The sequence below is a fragment of the Rhinichthys klamathensis genome, unplaced genomic scaffold (assembly GCF_029890125.1).
Source record: "Rhinichthys klamathensis goyatoka isolate OS25496 unplaced genomic scaffold, OSU_Roscu_1.1 h1tg000926l_1, whole genome shotgun sequence".
Taxonomy (NCBI): domain Eukaryota; kingdom Metazoa; phylum Chordata; class Actinopteri; order Cypriniformes; family Leuciscidae; genus Rhinichthys; species Rhinichthys klamathensis.
The window spans coordinates 355,360-380,329 of NW_026607259.1; the positions used below are offsets into that span (position 1 = coordinate 355,360).

Sequence of the window (24,970 nt, forward strand, 5' to 3'; positions counted from 1 at the left end):
TGTTCTCCTCAATTGTAAGTCGCTTTGGACATAAGCGTCTGCTAAATTATTAAATGTAATGAAAACAAAAATAATAAATAAAATAAAATAAAATTTGAAAATTAAAAATGTATTATACTTTTAAAGCTGCAGTCTGCAGTTTTTCCTTTTTGTCGCCATCTCTGTTCGAAATCTGCAATTGCAGTTATTCGCAGAATTATCAACTTTACGTGAGTTGTACTTCGACACGGCACAGCGCGGATGAATCCAATGTTTTGAGGAGAGTGTGCGGCTGTCAGTCGCCGCGCCGGTGTGGATACTGGCATTCGGAATCACAGATTCTACTTTTTGGAAGTATGACCAACATAAGAATTTTCACCCTAACATGTTATCTGAACAAGTAAGAAACATCCACTTTTGTTCTTCTGACCAGCTAACTGAAAAAAGGCATTGCAGTAAATCGCGCTGATTAAATCTAACGATCGTTAATCATATCACGTCAAACCGTGCAAATTATACTTTGTTCTCAAATTGTTAATGTTAACAACACCAGCATTGCGTGACTACATTTAAAGCACTTCAGATATTTATCCTTGTTTTCGCATGGGCCCGCTTGCAGTCTCTTTTTCCAAACTCTCAGTCCAAAGTCTTTTGCATTTTACAGCGGGTGAATCTCTAGTTGTCACCGGTGAGTGTCGTTTGAACCTTTCTGGATCCGCCATCAAAATTGATAAGTTTAATTATATCAAGTGCTGTGAGAAAAGGCTATAAATCTCCACCTCCAGCATCCTCACGCAATATAGCTTATACTAGCCGAGACTCCTTCTCTATGTGTACAGATGTGTGTGTGCAGATGTGTGTGTACAGATGTGACGTAATGACGCAAAGACAGGCTCGAATCTCCCGCGGAAATCCACCAGTAGCACTGGAATTAAAAACATTATTACAAGCTTCCTGTTTTGAATCGAGCTACGGCAAGCAGATCGTTTTGAACACTGGCTGGTTATGCTTGCTCAAAACATGTATTTACGGACTGGAGCTTTAAATATATTTTAAATATTGTCTGAAATATACATACTTTAATATAATATTTGTGATGAATATTTTGTGGGCAAATAACATGATTTTAACTTTTTTTTTGTTTACATAAAACTGTCAAATGATGTGCTATTTTAAGAGACTTAAGGGCCTGCTACATCATTTTTTTTTCTTTTGCATGGTGCATGCATTTTCAAATATTTATAACATTAACAAAAGTGCTAATTGTTTTTTCCTAAAAAAAAATATGAAAGATTTTGCCAAACTATTTAATTAGGTTTATTTCTTTTAATGAGGCTTTTTTTCAATAATACATAGTTTTTATTATTATAAGGACTATTATTTTATTTATATTTAAAAGGACAGTCTAATGTATAAGTCTTTGTATGAACATTTTTAATGTAATTTAAAATTATCATGGTCCAAAAGAGGGACTAAACAACATGGCACACACCAATGTCAACATGAAAGAATTTGTGCAGATCAATTTGGACAGCACAGCGTTGCACGGTCTGACAGTTACGTCTCTGTAAGTGAACGTAAACAGATAGGGGGGAAATAATGTCAAAATGTGGGATCTGTGCATTAGACCTTACAGTGTAAATGCAGCCATTGTGAAGGAACAATTTTCGATGAACTTCCTTTCCATTGTTACGACAACAAAAGCACAGTGAACCCAAATGTAGTTTCTTTATGATTCATGGTTTCACCAGAGCATGTTGAAGAGCTCACCCGTCCCCGGCGTCGGCTCTGAACGATCCTCACCCCTCGTTCTCTGCGATAACAGACACCTGAACAGATGGATGCCGCGGCAGACAGACTGGGCCCGCTCACGTTCTTAAGTACACTGAGAATCACTGACAGAGAGAATGATGGAGCACCTGGCGTGGGAGAGAGACCTTCTGTTATGCCACTGTAAATTGGCTTGACAAGAAAAACGTTTCGCCTCTCAATGTCAGACATTTGAGCGCTGGCATAAACGGAACTGCAGCTCGGCAGGTGCGGCGCAGGAAAAGGAAAACTGATCCGCTGAACACATTTCCCTCATTAAGCGAGCTGCCCCGAGGCCGTGAATTACGCTCTCCGTTTCAACGGCTACAGAAAGCAACGTTAGACATTGCCGGTGTGTACTGTAGAAATTTCGTGCTAGTAATGAATAAAAGAACATTTGACTGGGTTTTACATTTTCAGAAGAAAGTTGAACTGGTGCTTGTCTGCGCAGAACTTGATGCTGAGGTGGTTTCTAAGGTGTTGATATATGGTTTCTAGGGTGTTTTGGGTAGTTGCCTGAGAGTTGTTGGACAGTTGCTAAGTTGTAGGTGGGTGCTAGGTTGTTTTGGGTGGTTGTTAGGCATGGTTATGTGATTTATACTGTGTTTTTAGGTGGTAGCTAGGAAATTCTAAGGAGTTGTTAAGCGGTTGCAAGGATGTTCTGTGTTTGTTAAGGGTTGTTCTAGAGCGTTGCTAGTTATGCAGTTGATAAAGCATTCTAGGTGGTTGCTATGGTGTACTGAATGGAAGCTAAATGGTTGCTAGAGTGTTTCTAGGTGTTCTAAATGGTTGTTCAGGTGTTGATATATGACTTTTGTGCATATTTTGAGTAGTTGCCTGAGAGATGATAGACAGTTGCTAAGTTGTAGGTGGTTGCTAGGTCGTTTCTAGGTTGTTATAGGAGGTTGCTAGAGACGGTTAAGTGATTTATACTGTGTTTTTAGGTGGTTGTTTCCAGGGTTTTGCTAAGCAGTTGTTAAAGTGGTATTAGTCTCGCGTAGCCAGACCTTCAGACTGACGGCTGAAGGTCTGGAACTCATAGCAGCTTTCTTTGGCCAAGGCCCGCCCATAAGGCCGTTTGACCGACATGTCAAACAACCAATTACAGTTCGTTTCGTTCAGCGTCACGTGGAAATGTCCCCACAACAACAGACCGGCGTGCAACAAGTCAGTCAGCATAGAAAATCAAAGGAGGAGAAGAAAACCGAACACAATACTGAATCGGCCAGCTGCGATGTCAGCGTCTGTTGTTTCATGTTTGCCCGCAAACGCGGCTGAAATCCCCTTCACAGTTAGGTATTTCACTTGATCTTCCATAATAGATCATAGCTGTCAACATTGAACATTGAATATAAGGGAGATTTCCCGGAATCCATCCCCAAAATAAGGGAATTTTTCTTACCCACCACAAACTAAAAATAAAGCACTAATCATTAAAAGTCTAAAGAGTTTATAACTACAAATGAGTGAGAGAGAAAGAGACAGTGTGTGTGTGTATTAGAGAAAGTGTGTCATTTTTTATCAGAGAATGTTTAAATAGGCCTACTAATATCAGTTTACGAGGGAAACGGTGCGTGGTGCTTCGGGGGCTGCTGGAGATGATTAGGGAGAGGTCAGTGCTCCTTTACCGATCAAAGCGCGCGCTGACACGGAGTATAATTGTTTATACTTGACGCGTCCGCACGAGCGCGGCAAAGATTACGCATCAAGATTACGCGGCAAGACCCCATTTCGCTTGGCTGTGTGCACAGCTTTTTTTGTAACAGCGCGCGCGGCGCCGCATCCGAGGATGAACGACTTCAAGCCGAATCTGCCCGAGCATGTCTCACACAATCAGAGTGTAAAAATACGGGATATTTTACGGGAAAATAATAAAACGGGAAGACAGCGGGAAAAGAGCTAAAATACGTGAGAAACCCGGAAAAACGGGAGGGTTGACAGCTATGTAATAGATAGGAGGGGACACACAACTAGTAAAGTTGGATCTGCTGGGAATCCTTATAAATGCTGACAAAGGGTCGGCCAGGCTTGGAAAATAATACTCTTCCCAAATCCCGTCGGCAAACAGGCTAAAATATTTCTTTTTGTCTCCACTAAGTGCCTCAAACAAAACTCCTGGACATCTCTTAAAGAGTCTACGCCGTGAACCTCGCATACTTTTGAGAATCCTACGTTTAGCTGATCTTGATAAATGCTCATTGTCACTCATGTAAACACAACAGTTTTTCTTCCGCAATCACACGTCTGCGCTTTGTTTCCCGGCAGACCGAAAATAAACGCGACACTCGCACCCCCCGAAAATCCGATCAAATTCAACCAATCAGATGACGACTTCGACATTCCTGAAGTGTTTCCAGTTAAGTGTACCATATGCATCAGACGTTTAGCCAACGTTCCGTGGGCGTGACGTCTGAGGCTGAGACTAAAGTGGTATAGGTGGTTGCTAGGGTGTTCTGCATGGAAGCTAAATGGTTGCTAGAGTGTTTCTAGGGAGTTGCTATGTGTTCTAAATGGTTGCTAAGGTATTGATTTATGGTGTCTATGGTTTCTTGGGTAGTTGCCCGAAAGTTGGGTTGAGCCTGGTCAGTACCTGGATGGGAGACCTCCTGGGAAAACTAAGTTTCTGCTGGAAGAGGTGTTAGTGATGGGGACACTATACTGTAACAAGCACCATCCCTTGGGTAAAGCGTTAAACCAAGGTCCCGACTCTCTGTGGTCATTAAAAAATCCCATAGCACTTATTGTAAAGAGTAGGGGTGTAATCCCAGTGTCCTGGCCAAATTCCCTCCATTGGCCTTTATCAATCATGGCCTCCTAATAACAATCCACATTCTTTCAATTGGCTCCATCACTCTCTCTCTCTCCTCTCCACCAGCTGGTGAGCGCACTGGCGCCATTGTTCTGTGGCTGCTGTCACTTCATCCAAGTGGATACTGCACACTAGTGGTGGTTGAGCGGAGACCCCCTGATATGATTGTAAAGTGCTTTGGGTGTACAGTAGTACATAGTAAAGCGCTATACACATGCCTCATTCATTCATTTATTCAACTTTTTTTTTTTTTTACTTGTCCACTAAGTGAAAATCTTTTCCAATAGTTTCCAAGCACTTTTAAAGCTCACTTTTCCATTGTCTGAAATGTTTCCCTCACAAATGTATTTGGCCAAAAAGGATTTTTTTTTTTTTTTTAAGAATTTAAAGCTATAGAAATAGCACACATCATTCTAATAAGCCATAGAAATCGCATTCAGTATAAGCAAAGATTACAACTTTCAAACGTTTCTGAAAAATCACTTTGGCTCTCAACTGAGCAATTACCAGCTCCCATGGTTTGGCCTTTAGAGCCCTAAACCCAAACTTGGGAGACAATTTGAACTTCTAACTTAATGGAAAGAAAAAAAGGGGGATCAGAAAGTAGTTAGCTCAAGTTTTAAACTCTTTGCACTAAAACAGATGAGTCGTCTTACAGCTCCATCTGTTTCTCTCAGTTTTATGTTCTCATTATCTGGCCGTTGGACACAGAAGGTGGCCGACAGGTCACACTCTTTTAGTTCTCCATCCCTCCTTCACCTTCTGTTTTTTCCACCTTATAATGTTCCTCTCTGAGGTTTCTTAACCGTTCTGCAGCCTGTGAAAATGGGGGAAAGGGAGAGAGACAGAAAGAAGAAACAGAAAAATGAGTTACTGTAGGCACTCAACAACCATATACTGTACACTACAGTTCAAAAGTTTGGGGTCTGTAAGAATTTTTTTATGTTTTTGATAGAAGTCTCTTATGCCTACTGGCAGCATTTCTTTGATAAAAAATACAATAAAACAGTAATATTGTGAAATTGTATTACAATTTAAAATAACATGTCCCCAAAATATGTTCAATGATCTGTCTATTTTGTCGTTGCCAAAAATGGTGGAAATGTTGAATAGATATTTTTGTAGACCTTCAGATACAGTATATGTCTATCCAGAAACTAGCTTACATAAAATAAACCTGTGCTGAGAAATATTTACTGAAGTGACAGCTTGCTCCAGTCTCCCCTATACAGTTCTCTAGAAGTGCTTGGACCAAAATTTGCTGGGATAGAGACATAAATTCGAAAAATAAAACTGTAGCAAAAAAAGGCAGATTGCTGTGAAAGCACATTATGAAAAACACACAGTGTGACCCAGACCCTCCAGCGCTGACAGACTCAGTATTCATGTCTAGCGCTCACAGTAGAGGAACCACCAGTCGCCCGCTCTCTCCTGAGATAAGTCCCTGCAGGGGTGTGATTAAACCTCCTAGCGGCTGTGTCACTTCCTGATCCAATCTCTCAGCCACAACACTTTAATTCCTTTGCAACTGCTGCTGTGGCATGGGTTGATGGAGGCTGTTGCCGCCGTTGAGTGAGAGGTCAGTCTCATAAACACTGGCAGCTGGGCTCGCAATGGGAGTGCCGCATTCATAAAGCCATAATAAATGTTACAGCACATTAAATCGCCCCAGAGGTTCAGCATGATATTCCAAACGAAAGCCGCTCAGTCATGACGTTTGAGCGCCAAAGTAAAAAAAAAAAGGCACTCACCGCATAACCCTTTGCGTCCCTGCGTAATGCTTGGCAATAAGCGCATATGAATATGTGCTTGTGCGCGCTAGGAACCAGTTAGGAACCAACCATACGCAAACTCTAAATATGGCTATGACATTTGTGAGTTTTGACTTGTTGAGCAGTGGTGCACAACCTGGATTCAAATCTGGACTAATGATTTGATTTCTGGACTGGACTATGTAGTTCACCCTAAAACTTAGAACACTGTCATCAGCTGCTTTAAATGCTCAATCTTTTTAAAGTCAGGTGGATTCTGATTGGCTGTCAATGAACATTCTTAAAGTGTTTCCAACATATCATTTTCATTATTTGTGGTGCAGACTTCCCTACTCTCATAGAATTAGATTTAGATTAGATTAGACTTTATAGTTATAGCCTTTGATTTGAATGAGCCTTTACTCAAGCTGAAATATGTCTATGTCTATCTGTGACGCACCAAATCAGTGTCTGAAACTTCTCAACTTCAACTTTGTTGTCAAAAACACTACTGAAGCAGCCAGATAACTTGTGGAACCAATTATATTCCAATCTCAGTTTCATCCTCTCATAGACTTCTCTTTTTCTCAAAAATACTAATGTGAAAAGTTGGTGTAAGAACATACATATAGTATTGTGAGGTGAACCACTGAATCAAACTAAAGCTAATACTAATTATCGGGGTAAACAGAGTCCATCGGGAGCACAATATTGGCTTGTTAAATTGGGACTGGTCACTCTAGTGTGTTCTCACTCTAACCTGGCTTTGAGTCCCCCACCAATCGCAACCCAGCTCGGTAGACAGAGGTCAGGTCAACAGATAACCAAAAGTACAATTTATCGCAGCCCAAACCATTCTCGCTCGTTTAGCTCGGAGAAAAACAGATGTCCTGGTTTAGGACTGATAACGCTCACCGCCTGCTGATAAATTTCACATTCAGGTGGACAAGCTAGGGGGGGAAATGGGTTTGCGAGGAGTGTGAAAAGGGCTCGGATTGCTGTCGGGAGGGGGGGAGGGGGTGATTGTGCCCAAGTCTGTGCGACGGACAGAGTCACAGCGTGACAGATCAGCGATGACGGCCAGTGTCCTGACAACCTCCGGATGGAAGGCTGTAATTTGATCAAGCTATCAATCAATACATCCAGATGGGCATCAATCAAGAGCGTAACGTGCTGCACCCTTATCCTCGATCCCTTCGGCGGCCAATGAGAAAAACGAGACAGGAAAATAGGGGACTCAATTTCTTGTTCGGCTCCCCTTCCCTCACTTGACAGCATCAGACTGAGCAGGGTCACCCTGGCCTGGGTATGCCTGACAGAAACACTTAGATGGTGGAAGTAAGTCCCACATGACTGGACACATTAATGAAGCAGGTGAAGTAGGTGCAGAAGTAATGGAAATATGAGTCATTGTGAATTAAACGAACGCTGCACTCTTCCAACGGTACTGAGGACAGTAGCTCAGTACCGCAAGAAGAAGTCAGAAACTGATAAGCGTGACATTATAACAGCGCTTTAAAACTCCTTGCGATAAACAACAAAAGTCGCCTCACTAGCCAATTATTTAAAATCTGACAGCATCGGCTGTCGGGAAAGCCACTTCAGAAGCCATTTATAACCTTTGTATTTGGAGAAACGGGGCAGAGTAATGTCAGGTCATAAAAAGCAGGCATTAAGAAATAGGTTATCTACATCTTGGGTGTTGAACTAGGAATAATTGGAGAACTAAAGCTTAGTGGAAACTCTAAATGTAGTGGAAAGACAGATAAAAACACCCCCGAGTCAGGAGAAGAACACAATCTACAGGTCTGCCAAGGCGTTAAATTGAAACCCAAACCCCAGCCTGTAAACGAGAACCTGTGACCTGATCCAAACGGTATTGTCAGATTTTATGACCAAACAGGACATTGCTTACTCTTTTTATTTCCCATCAAGCGAGTAGACCCAGATGCACATTTACAGAAAGCCAACATGTCTGCTAAGAGTTATGTTAAAAATGAAAAGAATATATATTATAAATGCCATTTAAAAATTTTATTATAAATATTTTGCACAATGCACATTTTAGAGAGCACAACTAAGAAATATTACTGTAAATATGATAATTATTATCAGGTGTGTATTTACAAAAAGCCAAAAGCCTGATAAGATATGTTAAAATTAAAAGATAATAATAATAACAACAACAACAACATGCGAGAACATATTAGAACATGTTATTGTAAACACGATAATTTTGGTTGTATTTGGTAACACACGTTACATTTACTAAAAATTGGGTAACACTTTATTTTAAGGTGCTTGTAATAAGCAGTAATTAACAGTTAATAAGATACTTATAAGACCTTATAAGATGCATATAAGATGCATATAAGCATTAACTAATGATAATAAATAAATTAAATTAAATAATACATTTCTCAAGTATCAATACATTGCACTTTTAGAACAGCCGAACAAACATAAATGGTAACACAAACTCCCAGGCCCTTAAAAATTGACCTTCCCAAGAGGGAGTAGTTTCCCTGATCTCTTCAGGGCCTGGACCTTTAATTAACCCTTATATGAAGTAGTTAATGCTTATATGCATCTTATAAGGTCTTATAAGTGTCTTATTAACTGTTAATTACTGCTTATTACAAGCACCTTAAAATAAAGTGTTACCAAAAATTGTGCTTAATTACATGCAAACCACGCTCTAATCCTAACCCTATAGCAAGTACATACAGTTAATTATTATTATTCAGTACTTACATTTATAATTGCACTGTTACACGGACACATTCAAATAAAGTGTAACCCTTTATTTTACGGTATGTGCACTTACTGGGTAATATAAGGTAACTACATGGGTTAAAGTTAGGTTTCAGGGTAGGTTCAGGGTTATTACCTAGTAATTACACAGTTATTGTGACTACTATAATAAGTACATAGTATGTACATAGAGAACTTGACTGTAAAATAAAGTGCTACCGTATTTGTTTTACAAGAAAAAAGAAAACATACCTGTTCAGGTGTAAGATCCCTCTGTTCATTAGCTAGCATCTCATATCCAACCATAAACTTGCGTATGGTTTCGGATCGCAGTAGAGGAGGATAGTAGTGAGCGTGCAGCTGCCAGTGGCTCATGTCTTCCTTTAGATGACTTCCTGTCGGAGCCCCTGGAGTGTAACAGACCACAACTGTTACCACACATAATGCAATGTTATTGGACACTATTAAGAGCATCATCATATCTACATTCAATTTCAATTTAAAACAACATATGCCCAACCCAATTTTCTTCCATAATGTGACATATTTCCAAATGGATTTTAAATGAGAAAATAGAGCCAGACCTAAAAGCGAGTTTGCAGTGGATTGTGGGGAGAATGAAAATGTAGTCCAAGTAGGGCCGAGCGATATAGTCGAAAAAAAATGATCACGATTATATTTGTCTCCCAAGTGAAAGATGTAGAAACCAGACCATTAATTGTGGTTTTAAACTACTCTTTATTGTGGGAACATGACAAATACTTCCCAAACAAGTGAACATTTCACAAATCTGAGGTAGCATTCAAAATATTTTTTGAATTCTGTACACTTTTCCAGTCATTTTGCCTTTACAAAATAAATACATTTCTTAGTGTCTGCATGTTCTAACGGGTGATATTGTTTCAAGTCATGAAACAGGTTTGTGTTGCCTGACTTTTATGATTTGCAGTGCAGGCAGCAATATTAATATCATTACATGTCTTGGCTCTTAGAAATTCACATTTGACAGTAGCTTGAGTTAAGATGCAGATGTAAATGTTCATTAACAAAAACAGTAACATCAATAAAAATTGTAATTTTATACCGTAAATTTTTTATATTATTTGAGTTTTATTAAAATTAACCATTGCTCTTCCATAGTAGCATACATTTAGATCATGATAACCCTGCATATAGCAACTCGCTACCGTGGTAAAATGTAACTACAGTATATGGTTTCTATGGTATTTGTATGAAAAACATAGTATAACTGCACAAATGCTATAGCTTAATCGCATTACTCCTTTAATACATTTAATGCACGTCTAATATATCACAGAAAAGGTATTTCAAACTTCTTTTTACCCTTTTAACTTCTCTGTGAGTATATCAGGGCCTTAAACCACTGCATAAAACAGAAAAGATTACCTACAATAATAAAATAGCTGCCATCTGCCCTTAGACCAAGTTATTATTTGACGAAAGAGTACAAAGACAAACGTTTTTTGGAATAACTTTCCATGATGAACTCTATCAAATAAGACCAAGAACATTTATTAAGAAAGTAATAGGGTCAAGTTTAAATTCATATTGATTCTAGAATGATGTCACGACCTCTGTCGACTGAACAGACGTGATCTTTGCAAGGAAATGAAAGTTCAGTCGTTCCCATTAAGAAGTTAAGACGCAGAATGCGATGGCTCATTAAGTTTACTATGTGTTTCATTTTCAGCAACAGATCAAAAAAATGCCAGCTATCCCGACGGAGGTCATTCTCAGAACCCCTTCAAAAATTCATTCGTGCGCGATTCATTCCGATCAAATTGACTTGGCATCCATCTATCTTATGAGAAAAAGACGCGTGGCTATACATCAAAGCTGAATATGCTGAACAGAACAAACCACAGCATTTAAATCCTTCATTACGAACCCAGCCAATGTACAATAACAAGGCCTGCAAACCTTCGGATGCCAGTGGCATTGTGAGACCTCTCTTTAAGGTTTCACGGTGCATATTAAGTTATAAAATGGCTGTGAGAACCAGTGGTTTGGCAGTCCGCCCAATCCCAGATCCCCCTCTCTTATCCCCATGTAATGAATGAAAAGCGTATCATGCAAGTTAAATCAGATTCATCCCGACTGCTCCAGTCAAACGGCTGTTCATTTCCTTTGCTGGCATTTTCTCGACCGCCTCATGCTAGCTGGATGTTACAGGGTTTGGATCGGGGTCTTGCTTCCCAGCACTCACATATCTCTTTTTGGCCCGTCTTGGGTTTCTTCCCGCGTTTGTTGACGTTCCTGCTTTACATTTGGTTTCCCGGCTCTCAGGGGTTACTTCAATGCAGTGCGAAGGTATGTAGAGATCGCTGGCTAGCGGCCATTTTCATCCGTGCCAGTGAAAATAATAAAAGGCTCAGATTCTCCAACGCTGGACCTAATTTAAACAGTCTGAACGTGTAAAAACACTCGGCACAACGGCCAAGAATATCAAGTTTGGTGAGCTGAGCTCTACAAGATATTCCATGTCTATTTACCAATTATAGTGATGTCATCGCTTCGAATACAATTGGGAACGTTGCATGCAATTGGATTGCTCATACGCCTAACATGTACCATTATTATGATTCATGAATATCGCTGAATAATAATGAACCACCCAACTTTTGCTGAAGTCTATTTGCACTCAGGAACACAAGTCAAATATGTCAGATCAATAAAACGATATGGCAAATAAGTGGATGAGTGGTAATTATGTATGCGTGTGTGTGTGTGTGTGTGCTCTTTCAAATTGTAGAAAGGGAAGACCAGGGCAGTTGTCACAAGTATCATCAAGTCAATAACTTTGAGTCAAAAGTCCAGTTGCACAAATGTGCGTTTTCTCCAATAGTGGTTTTGTAGGTTTGTTCTAAACACTGAGTTCAGACAAGAGTTTTCTTCATAACTGTTAAGTAAGGTAAGGTTGCCATGTATGTTTTATGTTTTGTATATTTTTAATATTTATAATAGTATAATTAACACACACATATAATAGTATAATTAACACTCACACACGCACACACACTTCGTTTTCACAACCACCAATTTAAATCAAGGCTGAAGCAATTCTAATTTTGGTTGCCTCATTAGCAGTGACAATAGTGCATCAAAACAGAGCAGACTCTCGCTAATATATAATGCAAAGTTGATCTGAAGTTTGCTCTGAATAAAAATAGGAACTCTTTTTGCGTAAACAGAAATATGTCCCTTTCATGATGAACATGGATATAAATAATAAGGCAAGCTGAATTCAAGGTATGCTTTTAGAGCTTTTATTCAATTAAAGTCTTCACAAGTCTTATCCACAAAGCTACACTATATGTTTATTTGTTTGGAAAAGACTGAAGCTATCTAATAATTGTCAATTTGCACCACTGTGCAGAAATGGCCAAAACACAAACAACTTCAATGACAGTAAAAGCAGGATTTCAGGACTGAAAAGTTCCACTAGTTACAGTGACTGGCTGGTCATTTTTGCAGTCTAAATAATGTGCCATGACTGTTTATCCTGGTTCTCCTGAATACATTTTAAATATGAAATGCATTACATTTCTTGCTGTAAAAGGGGAGCTGTTTATTATATACAGACCATACTAAGCTCCAACAGCCTTTAGTGGTGGAAGCTAAAACCTGTTTTACATGCTAGATGTGCCTAAACAGACTGAAAGCCAACTGGCTCTTGCTGATCGTGTGGTCTTTGTCTTCTTTTAGCCTTCAATTGACATGCCTCGATATTCCTTCATCTGCTAATAGAGGATCATCAGGAAAAGGTATTTGTTGGAGGTAAACATTATTTTATAACTTTACCCACTGAAAAAAAAAAGATATGAATAAAATAAAATAAAATGTGAAAAAGGTAAGTATTTGCTTCATCGTCTCAAACAACTTTCCTTTTCTGATGATGTCACCAAACCCTCTTATGAGCCAAGTTACAAAACCCAGTGAGCCGCCGGACAATTGGTCTTGAAGTTTTACTATAGGGAATATTCTGAAGATACATTGTAGCATGATTATTTCTGTTAAACAAAACTAAAATCATAAAAAATAAAGTTTCTTGAAAATTACCTAAACCTAAAAAGAAAAAAACAAATACCAATGCAAAAATAAAAGCTAAATTTGAATTAAATACTCATTTTAAAAATATTAATAAAAACAGTAATAATATCTCAGTAATAATAAAATTACACTGAGGTGTATCTATCCTTCAAGGAGAATTTAATTCCATAATGCACAGCAAAAAAAGCTCTATGAACACCCATCTATGAAGAATGAAACAAGATAAATATTGATCTATAAATCAAAAAATTAGACTTCATATTACGTGGACGGACACGCAAGAATAGGTGAACATGTTCCTCCAACCAACAGTGAGAAATCGATTTTTGGAAACGAGTCCACCAATTCCAGAACGAGGAAACGGAGTCGATTCCAAATATTTCAGAATCGAACAGCCCTAGTTAACAGGTTGCATGCTAGATTCGTCCAATCAATGATACTGACATTGCAAATATGCAAATAAGAACATGAAGCAAGTTTAAGTAAAAAAAAATCAGTTTATGAATACCCAGGGCTAATAGTTAACCCTGGGTCAATTTCGAGCAGTGTGAAACGTGAAGCAAAATAACCCAGGGTTTCCGTTTCCCCGGGGTTTAGAATGATGAACTATTTCAAGTGTGAAAAGTCTAATACTTGTATTCAGCCAGAAGATTTTACCTATATTTGCAAAAGTAAAACTTATTCAAGGAACCAAATTAAGTAAGACCAGAAGGTGACATCAGCAAGAGTGTCTCATTAACGGTAAAAGTTGCCATGCTGCTAACACACAACAGAGCTGTGCTAATTAGCCCGCTAACGCTACCTCCCCGGCTCATCAGAATGCCTTTGTGCCTTCGGTGACAAAAAAAACAAAAACAAATATTTCCTTTCCCCAAACTAATGAGCTCCATTGGAAACAAAATAACAAGCTTTTCATGGGACGCGATGTGTACTGGCATCCTTTATTAAATGTGACTTTCCACTTTTCCAAACATTAAATCAAAGTCGAGGTCTCCTAAAACCAAAAACGGTTGAAAGTGAAGCTTGTGGCTTGTACATCTTATTTCCTACGTTTGGTTTTGGAGTGAAATATGTCCTGGACAGCTTGCACTCATCACTTTCTGTAATCTTCTGACTTGGCTCTCTATAACTGAGTGAAGAGAAACATATAATCCTCTCGAAAAAATCTCCAGCTCTCTTCATAAGGTATCTGTATCTGAGGAGACTCGCTCACACACACTGTAGGAGGTGGACATGCCGACCATGTACTGAACAATCATTGAGTTCATCAGGACCATGTCAAACAACCTGTCCATCAGATACTAGATGTTCTCTAGCATCAGGAGGTCAGGACATCGAGACTCTCACGATGAGGCTTGCCACTGCTGGAATCTGTTGTGCTCATGGGAACAAGACTGACATCCAGAAAATCCATCAGGATGTTTACAGATGCATAAATTAACATAATTAACAACTAGATTTTTGTTTTCTGAAGAAAATATGAGTGGTACTTGGTCTTTCTAAAACTGCCTGTGTTGTGCTATGTGATTGCTAAGGGTTTTGAGGGTGTTTTTTATGTAACTGCTTAGCGATGGCCTAAAGCGCACGGCGGAAGTGCACTCAGGTCGTGTCCGAATCCACTTTTGCTAGTTTAACGACGGGAAAAATGGTCGGCGCTCCCGGCGCATGGTCTAAAAGGGTTGTCCCTATTCTCTTAATGAGTAATGGGTGTGTTTTGAGCATATTGTGTAATAAACCAATCAGAGTCTCATCTCCCATTCCCTTTAAAAGCCAGTTGCACTCGCGCCATGATGGATTCGCTATTTACATGGAGGAATTTGCAAGCGGAAAGACTTGCTTTTCCAGAGAGGAAACGGATCTGGGTAACGCTTCCTTTTACAGTCCTGTTACCCATGTACATACTATGTACTTATTATAGTAATTACAATTACTGGGTAATAACTAGGTACTAACCCTGAATCTACCCCTAAACCTACCCCTAACCCATGTACTTACCTTATATTAGCCAGTACTTTCTAGGTAAGTACACTGTAAGTACACGTAAGTACAGTACTGTAAAAGGAAGCGTTACCCGGATCTGCTCATGTGCAAGGTTAAAACTCACAAGCAGAACATCTACGGGACAAGCTGGATTCCAGAATATCTTTCTGTACACAAAAATAATCTTTTACATTGTAATCCTTTTATTGTTAATATTTGACATGTTTGTGTGCGGCTGCACGTCCCTGTGTGTGTAATAAGCAGAGTGTACGCGCGTTGTGGACCCGCATATAGGCTCATATTACTAATGCGCCCTTTACATAACAAAAAATTATTGCGCCATTGACTTTAGACCAGGTTTCAGTTGGTCAGTGGCTCAGTCTATTTCAGTTGCCAACAATACAACGCACAAACAATGTGCCTGAACCACCTCGTTTTCAGACCAGCAGCCCATGGGCGAACATATAGGCACAAATCCATTTGCTATGGCGCAGGAAGTGAAAATGATAACCGCGTCGGGCTGAAACTAGCACAAAACACTTGCGTCGCGCCTGGCGCCGCAACTGGGCTGAGTGTGTGATAGGGCCCTTAGAGTGTATTTTCTTTTAACATGTTGGTTTGTGGTTGCCAGGGTACTGCGATGCAGCTGCTTAAGTTTTTTGAATTGTTTTGCCACATGGTTTGTGACTTTCTTCTTTCTGCCAAACACAATCTGAATTATATAAAAAAATATCCTGGCTCTTCCAAGCTTTAGAATGGAAGTGAATGGTAACTGAGATTTTGAAGCCCAAAAAAGTGCATCATCCATCATAAAAGTAATCCATACGGCTCCAGGGTATGGATTAATAAAGGCCTTCTGAAGCAGTGCGATGCGTTTCTGAAAGATAAATATCCATATTTATAACTTTATAAATTGTAATCACTAGCTTCCGTTAACAGCCGTATGCAAATCGCGTTCCGGCAGAAGAGTGACCTCTGACCCGACACATGACGCATGATGTAGGAGTAGCGTAAGCTTAGGTGAAAGTAGACGCCTCGCGCGGTTCAAACAAATAGATCTGGGCAACAAGCTCAAGCTCCTCCCACATTTCTCTTTAAAAATTCTCATCTTAAACTTCTAATTCATGAGCGGTGTTTTGTTTTGCTCTATCCTGTATGCGTCAGCGTTCGTCAATATGGGTCAGAGGTCACTTTTCCGATGGAACTAGACTTGCGTACGGCTGCTACAAAGTTATAAATATGGATATTTTTCTTACAAAAATGCATTGCTCTGCTTTGCGAAGGTCTTTATTAACCTCCTGGAGTCATGTGGATTACTTTTATGATGGATGGATGCACTTTTTTGGGCTTCAAAATCTCCTCAAAGCTTTGAAGAGCCAGGATATTTTTAATATAACTGATTGCTTGTTTTTGTCATGTTTGCTGTGAGCACATGGCTTGTCATGTTTGTTTCTATGTGCCATGTGCTCTCCTGTCTACTGTATAACCCCGTCCTTCTTGTCATATGATTATGTTCCCCACCTGTACTTTCTCGTTATCTGTTTTATTTGCTCTCCATATTTATTCTCCTTGTGTGTCATGTTTACCTGTTGTTTCCTGCCTTGCCTTGCCTTGTCCAGCCAGTCATGTTTTTTTCCCCACAGGGTAGTTTTTGTTTTGTTTTTTTTTATTTTTTTTTATGAATAAAAAGCCCATATCTGCATTCTTGAGTCCTCGCCTCACCCCTTCACCCATCCCTAACAGACTGTGGCTTGTAAACAGGCCTAATAAAAATAGCTTGTTCCCAACTTAATCTGAGGCTTCATACCCATGATGCAAAGCTTAGGAGAAATGCCAGTTCTCATCTCTAGGGCTTTTATTGTTTACTTCTCTTCTTCTTTTTTTTTTTTTTACTATGCATGGCATGGTCTTATCAAAACAGTGAATTTGAAATGTAATCAGGCCAATATGGGGGGTTCTTCTGGGAAAAGAAAGCTATTTGGATTATATCAGGGACAAAGGTATTTGAAGGTGGTATCGCAATGAGGATTCATTTGTGAAATTTGCATGTACTAACATTGTAGCTCCAATATAAACTCTGAGACAGAATAATATAATTCTAGCAAATTACTAGTTTAAATAAACAGATAATTTGAGTACATACTTGTTGCTTACAATATCTTTCTAAATCAAAAGAATTTGAATATTACATATTTTTTAGCTATACACTACCCTGCCCCAGGCTATTTACATGATTATTAATCTTTTACACAAATAAGTATATGGATGGATGGATGGATATTAGGACTAACACAATAATATAACACATTATTAAATAAGAGGTAACATTCCTCAAAACTGACTCTAATTGTCTCTCAACACAGATTCCTGTTCCTAGTGTAAACTATTTCTACCAGTTTTTGAAGGCTATAATAAAAAGGAGTTGATAAATGAGTTGATTCATTCACAGTTATGCGTCTCTTGAAGCACATTGTTAATGAAGCCTTCAATGTCGAGCACAATTCCTTGAAACATTGATTTTCCAAGTTCTCTCGGTTCCTCCCAGCCCCTGTGAAGGGAAGCATCGAGAGCCAAACTTCTGTTCAGCCGTATCCTCCTCTCACACACACTTCTGTAAGCTGTTCTCAGCTCCAATTGAGACTCGACATCTTTACTAAAAGGCACCTTGGAGAGACGCCATATTTAGTTGGGTGTATGGCACATCAATGAACAAATGTGAGCGCTATGAAATCATACAACACACACAGATTATTAATATACATGTGAACCATATGTTGTTGATTCTTCAGTTAAGGGAACATTTCTGCTCCTTAGAATGGTTTGAAAGGTGAAAAAAGGTGTTTTTAAAAATCTAGTATTAAAATGATCATAATAATATAGCTTCATAATAGCAGAATAATACATTTATAAAAGTGTCAAAATCAAGAAGATTCTACTTTATATTGTTCCATTGGAATTCAAAAAAATATTATTAATTAGGAATTTGTGAGTATTATTTGTAATTTTCTTAAATTCTTAGATTTTGTTTCAATAGATTTTTTCTTAAAAGTGACTGCCTGAAGATCAGAAATGTTATCCATCCATCCATCCATCTTCTTACGCTTATCCGGGGCCGGTTCGCAGGGGCAGCAGTCTAAGCGAGACGCCCAGACTTCCCTCTCCCTAGACACTTCCTCCAGCTCTTCCGGGGGGACCCCGAGGCGTTCCAAGGCCAGCCGGGAGACATAGTCCCTCCAGCGTGTCCTAGGTCTTCCCCGGGGTCTCCTCCCAGCGGGACGCGCCCGGAACACCTTTCCGGGAAAGGCGTCCGGGAGGCATCCGGAACAGATTCCCGAGCCACCTCAGCTGACCCCTCTCGATGTGGAGGAGCAGCGGCTCTACTCTGAGCTCCTCCCGAGTGACCGAGTTCCTCACCCTATCTCTAAGGGATCACCCAGCCACCCTGCGGAGAAAGCTCATTTCGGCCGCCTGTATCCAGGATCTTGTCCTTTTGGTCATGACCCAAAGCTCATGACCATAGGTGAGAGAAGGGACGTAGATTGATCGGTAAATCGAGAGCATCGCCTTGCAGCTCAGCTCTTTCTTCACCACAACAGACCGGTACAGCGACCGCATTACTGCAGAAGATGCATCGATCCGTCTGTCAATCTCCCATTCCATCCTTCCCTCACTCGTGAACAAGACCCCAATATACTTGAACTCCTCCACTTGAGGCAGGAACTCTCCACCAACCTGAAGTGGGCAAGCCACCCTTTTCCGACTGAGGACCATGGCCTCGGATTTGGAGGTGCTGATTCTCATCCCAGCCGCTTCACACTCGGCTGCAAACCGTCCCAGTGCACGCTGACGGTCCTGATCTGAAGGGGCCAGCACGACAACATCATCCGCAAAGAACAGAGACGAAATTGTGTGGTCCCCAAACCTGACACCCTCCGGCCCCTGGCTGCACCTAGAAATTCTGTCCATAAAGTGCACGCTGACGGTCCTGATCTGAAGGGGCCAGCACGACAACATCATCCGCAAAGAACAGAGACGAAATTGTGTGGTCCCCAAACCTGACACCCTCCGGCCCCTGGCTGCACCTAGAAATTCTGTCCATAAAGTGCACGCTGACGGTCCTGATCTGAAGGGGCCAGCACGACAACATCATCCGCAAAGAACAGAGACGAAATTGTGTGGTCCCCAAACCTGACACCCTCCGGCCCCTGGCTGCACCTAGAAATTCTGTCCATAAAAGTTATGAACAGAACCGGTGACAAAGGACAGCCCTGCCGGAGTCATGCACCGGGAACAAGTCTGACTTACTGCCGGCAATGCGAACTAAGCTCCTGCTCCGGTCGTACAGGGACCGGACAGCCCTTAGCAAAGGGCCCCGGACCCCATACTCCCGGAGCACCCTCCACAGGACGCCGTGAGGGACACAGTCAAATGCCTTCTCCAAATCAACAAAGCACATCAGCCGTATTCTCCTCTCCAGTACCCTGGCATAGACTTTCCCGGGGAGGCTGAGAAGTGTGATCCCCCTGTAGTTGGAACACACCCTCCGGTCCCCCTTCTTAAAAAGAAGGGGGACCGGAGACCAACAACTCGACATGTTTAATTCAAATGACATGTTAATCATTTGAATTAAAATTCCACTTGAAGGTTGATCAAGGCCATGATCAGATCTTTAGTATAGGATATGTGATAAATGTTTTAAAACAGATGAAACATAGTTTGAGAAACTTTCAGTTTTTAAGATCTCAATTAAAATAATGTGAAAGTATTTTTCGCCTACAATATAACAGGGAAGTATGCGATTTCAGATGCAGCCGCAGTGTTATTTTGGAGGTTGTACAGATGTAATATATTCGAGTCATTGGTCTCAATTTGATTCAAGGTGACAAATGTGATTCAGACAGAAGCAAAGTGAATTAAATATAAAAAATAACACAAAACAACAGAGTCTCAAATAGAACAGAATATTTGAATGTTTCAGACCTCACACATGCATGGAGAAAACTGCAGCCCACCCTGGTGTTTTAAGTGTTTCTCTGACAGAATAGCCCTAATATCTGTGTAAGAATGATTTAATATGCCTGGCTGCTTATTCAGACAAGCCTGACCATGGCATATTAAGGACGATGCCATCCCTTTTATGAGGATAATTCATTTGTCGGGTATGAAATGGCCTGTGGATCCCGGCGACGAAGGATAAGTGCCAGGAGGTTATGGTGGGTAACTAAAAGCGATCCTCTTCTGATGATTTACTTCAACAGATATTCGAAGAAGCAACTTTATGACAGAATAGAATCGAATACACTTAAACTAGCTTCACCACTCCAGTGTGTACTGAATGCTAGAACTTCAAGACAAAAAATCTGTCAAATGAAATGGTCTATGTGACTGGGGAAAAAATGGCTGTAGATCTGGCAATTTTTCAATCTCAGATGAGTCACTTGTCACTTCTCAAAAAGTGACTAGTGACACATCTAGTTTTTAAATTGAAGGAGAGGATTTGACAGTTTCTGCAGATGAGTTCAAGGCTATTGAAAGATCAACCGCTAAGGCCAAGTGCACACTATAGGAGAGACGTGCATAGCCCTGCACACATTTAAACGCTCAGTTTCTCATTCTCTGTCATACCTTATAGTGAACACTTTACATGATTGACCTCAAATGTGCATCTTTCTCATCACCAATTATAGCTAAGATGCAGAAATCATCACACACACTTTGCCAAACAAACAACAGAGTACAAGCAAAGAAATAGAAGAAAAAGGGCTGCCAAATATTTAGTATACATACAGTGCTCAGCACAAGTGAACACACCCATGCTAAAGTTGACTAAAAAGGAAATTTAGAAATTGATCTTAATACCTTAATTAAAAAAATTATTAAAATCTAACCTTTAAAGACAACAATTTTCTTTGTGAATGAATAATGTATCGTAAATAAATAAATGTTCTTCCTTAAAATACAGGGTGCATAAGTCAGGACACCCCTTACGAGATTCCCAGTCGCCGCTATGTCACAGAGGTCGTATTACCACAGATACACGACGCCGTGAAAAAGCACATCACCATAAAAGCGATTAGCTTTACCACTGACATTTGGAGTAGTAGTGTAAATCCATTCTCTCTCATCAGCTTAACGGCACAATGGATAGATGGCGATTTCAATCTACAACAAATCATGCTCCATGCAAAGCAACTCCGAGGCTCCCACATGTCGTGGTCCGTAACAATGCCAGAAACATGATAAAGGGCATGGAGGAGGCCGGAGTTTCTAGTCTTCCGTGTGTGGCACATACGCTGCAGCCGTCTGCTATCACAGCGCAGCATTGCTGATGCCTTGGGAGTCGGGCGCAAAATAGTCGGCCACTTTAAACATTCCAACCTGGCATACTTTCGGTTACAGGATATCCAGATACAACTCGGTCAGCCCATTAAAAGACGTGCAGACTCGTTGGAATAGCACATTCTACATGGTGCAGTCTCTGATTGAGCAGAAACGGGCCATTGGTGTGTATGTGTCTTAACAGCAAACCAGTGGATCTTATGGAGAAGATGCTAAATGTCTTGGCTCCCTTTGAAGAAATGACTCGTCAAGTGAGTTCTTCAGATGCTTTAGCCTCAGATGTAGTTCCTGCTGTTACTGTGCTACATAGACTGTTATTGAAACATATGGATGAGGACCAAGGTATCAAAACTAGCTTTGCAGAAGCGCTTCTCCAACATTGAAGAAAACCCGCTTTACTGCATCGCAACGTTACTCGATCCAAGGTAAAAACATTTTTTAAATAATTGAAATTTAAATGAATAATTTTACATTTTTAATTAAATACGTGTATATATTATTATTATATACTATTACGTTTCTGTATTAAATAATTTCATCATAACGATAAAATAAAAATAATAATAAATGTTGGGGTGATCTATTTAATTTAAATTCTAAAATGCAAGAGATATTTTTTTTCTTACTGCATAAAATGAATGCTTATATTGTCATTGGTTTTTTGTTTGAGGTATAAAGATCAATTCTTCTCCAACACAGACACTGCAAGGCAGGTCAAAGAAATGGTGGTACTGGAGCTGCAAAAAACATCTGTTGGAGAGACAGCCACAGCTGAGGAGCACAGAGAACCAGCTGTCCAAAGGCCTCACAGTGACCAGTACCAGTCTGGACAGTGTTTTTGAAGAAATTGCAGATGCATCTACAATCTATGAGCAGATCTCCAACAGCTGCTACCATACAGCTGGAAGCATACCTTGGAGAGACCACTGTGCATCGTTCAGAGACAAACCCTTCAAGTTCAGGGCAGTTAATAATCTGTGATTTCCGGATCGGGCTCAAATGGCACAAAAATATCTTTCAGCCCCTCGCAGTAGCGTGGAAAGTGAGAGATTGTTTAGCTCCGTGTCACACATTCTGAATGAAAGCAGAAGCAGGCTTGTTGCTGAACATGCAGAGATGCTTCTGTTCCTTAAAAAGAAACTGCCACTTACTTTTGAAAAATAGTCCTAATGAACTTCTTCAAAAACAAAGTGTACAAATGCTGTGAGGAACATCCTTAGCTTATTTCTTAATTCTTATGAACACTCTTTCTGCAGTTATAGTGTTTAACAGTACACTATAATATTTCACTTCGGCTGTGATTACATTGTTACACAGTGTTATTATGTTATAAACATTTCTTCTGTGATATTTCTTTGGCACTTTATGGCAACTTTTGTGACAGGCAGGTAAAAATGACATTTATTATGTCCTTGGTTATGCCCTTTGGAGGTTATTGGACACTGTGAAATATGTGCTTTGAAAATTTGTGATAAGCACATAAGAATGATTTCTTTTTTCATAATATGAGTTGGAAGTTGTTCGTAATAAAGATGCTGTCCTATATTCATTATTAATTAGTCTCATTGTGTTGTTAGAAAATCGCCACAAAAAAAAAACGAGAAGAAAAAAACCCCCAGAACAACAGGCATCGGTATCGGCGGAGTACCATAAATAAAATATCGGTACTCGTACTCGATCCTTAAAAAGTGATATCGGTGCATCCCTTAAAACAGCTGGAAGCAGATGATAACGGAAGCCTCGACACATTAAATGTGTTTCTGTTCTTGTATTAAAAAAGGTGGATAAATATCACTTTGTTTTGTAAGAATATTGCATGTATTGATTATGGTTCCAAAATGTCACCCAAACAAAGTTTCTTAGTGCATTCAACTTTACCATTTGGGACATACATGTTAAAAACAATCACAATAAAAATGTTGTGTTAATTTTGAATCGGAATCAGTTGTGAATTCAGTAACAGCTTTGAAATGTTCACTTACGGAGCCTGATTCAAGCCGCTAATTTGCAAATGAGTCGAGGCTCATTAAAAAGAACTGGTGAACAAAAGTAATTTGTTCATGAAATGGACCTCACGGCTCATTCTGTATTGGTTGACCAGCAGCCGTATCACCCTGTAGCCCAAGACTGGTTGCCCACTGAAGCTAAGCAGGGCTGAGCCTGGTCAGTACCTGGATGGGAGACCTCCTGAGAGAACCAGGTGTCTGCTGGAAGAGGTGTTAGTGAGGCCAGCAGGGGGCGCTCACCCTGTGGTCTGTGTGGGTCCTAACGCCCCAGTATAGTGAAGGGAACACTATACTGTCAAAGAGCACCGTCCTTCGGATGAGACGTTAAACCGAGGTCCTGACTCTCTGTGGTCACAAAAAATCCCAGGATGTCTTTCGAAAGAGTAGGGGTGTAACCCCGGCATCCTGGCCAGATTTGCCCCTTGGCCTCTGTCCATCATGGCCTCCTAATCATCCCTATATACTAATTGGCTTCATCACTCTGTCTCCTCTCCACCAGTAAGCTGGTGTGTGGTGGGCGTTCTGGCGCAATATGGCTGCCGTCGCATCATCCAGGTGGATGCTGCACATTGGTGGTGGTTGAGGAGATTCCCCCATCCATATGTGAAGCGCTTTGAGGTCCCAGAAAAAGCGCTATATAAATGTAACAAATTATTATTATTATTATTATTATTGTTGCATGCAGGAAGATAATATCTGACAAAACCACATATGGTCACAAAGTTTCCACACAAACATTTCGTTTCCCAAAGAAATTACATTTCTTTTTGTTATTGAACTAACATTCTTTTTTTCACATTTACAAACAATTTAGTCACAGACTGGAGCCCTGCTTTGACTTGGCCATTTGCAAAATCTAAATTAGTTCTGTCTTCAACATTCTCAAAATGTTTCTTTGAGGAGACAACATAACCAAAAAAAAAAAAAAATCCTATCCGTCTATAATCCCACTGCAATTTTCCTACCTCTCGTTGAGATTCGTTCTTAAAGAGTGATAGTGACACATCAAGTTACTCATTGTATATTGAAGAAGAGGCTTTGACAACTTCTGTAGGTGGTTCAACGCTGCTGATGGGTAAGCTATTAAAGAGAGCAGAGCTAGAGAGAGAGCGTAATATAACCCTGTGTCTGTGCCATCTCTCTAGTTGCTCCTCAACGTCTCTCGTCTGCTCGATCAGATATTCCCACTGGCTGCTAAATGTCTTTTCAATGACTGCTGTCCTGTATCTTCATTACTGGCATAAAGTTATTTTCATTCTACTCAATTTGCATTATATGAGCATATGCATTGTAACAAATATAACCTCACAAAAATAAACAGCATGCATGATGTTACAGTACATGTTACTGGAAATGTATTATTTGAAATAAAGTTTAAAGGATAAGAAAAGTTTCACACTGCAAGCATGCATAAGAAGCGTAACCACAAAAGGCAGCGAAAGCTATAATTTCTAAAAAGGATAATTAATTTG

The 24,970-nt window shown here is 40.1% G+C and overlaps 1 protein-coding gene across 1 annotated transcript in view; it reads right to left on the bottom strand.

The window, feature by feature from the left end:
* Positions 1-4,978: 4,978 nt before the first annotated feature.
* Positions 4,979-24,970, bottom strand: part of galt (galactose-1-phosphate uridylyltransferase) — a 134,653-nt gene continuing 114,661 nt past the window's right edge. The window contains exons 9-10 of the mRNA XM_056244136.1: positions 9,355-9,509; positions 4,979-5,414 (exon numbers count right to left, since the gene is read on the bottom strand). Coding sequence (XP_056100111.1) covers positions 5,334-5,414; positions 9,355-9,509 — 236 coding nt within the window. The 3' untranslated portion in view covers positions 4,979-5,333. The remainder of the gene's footprint in view (positions 5,415-9,354; positions 9,510-24,970) is intronic.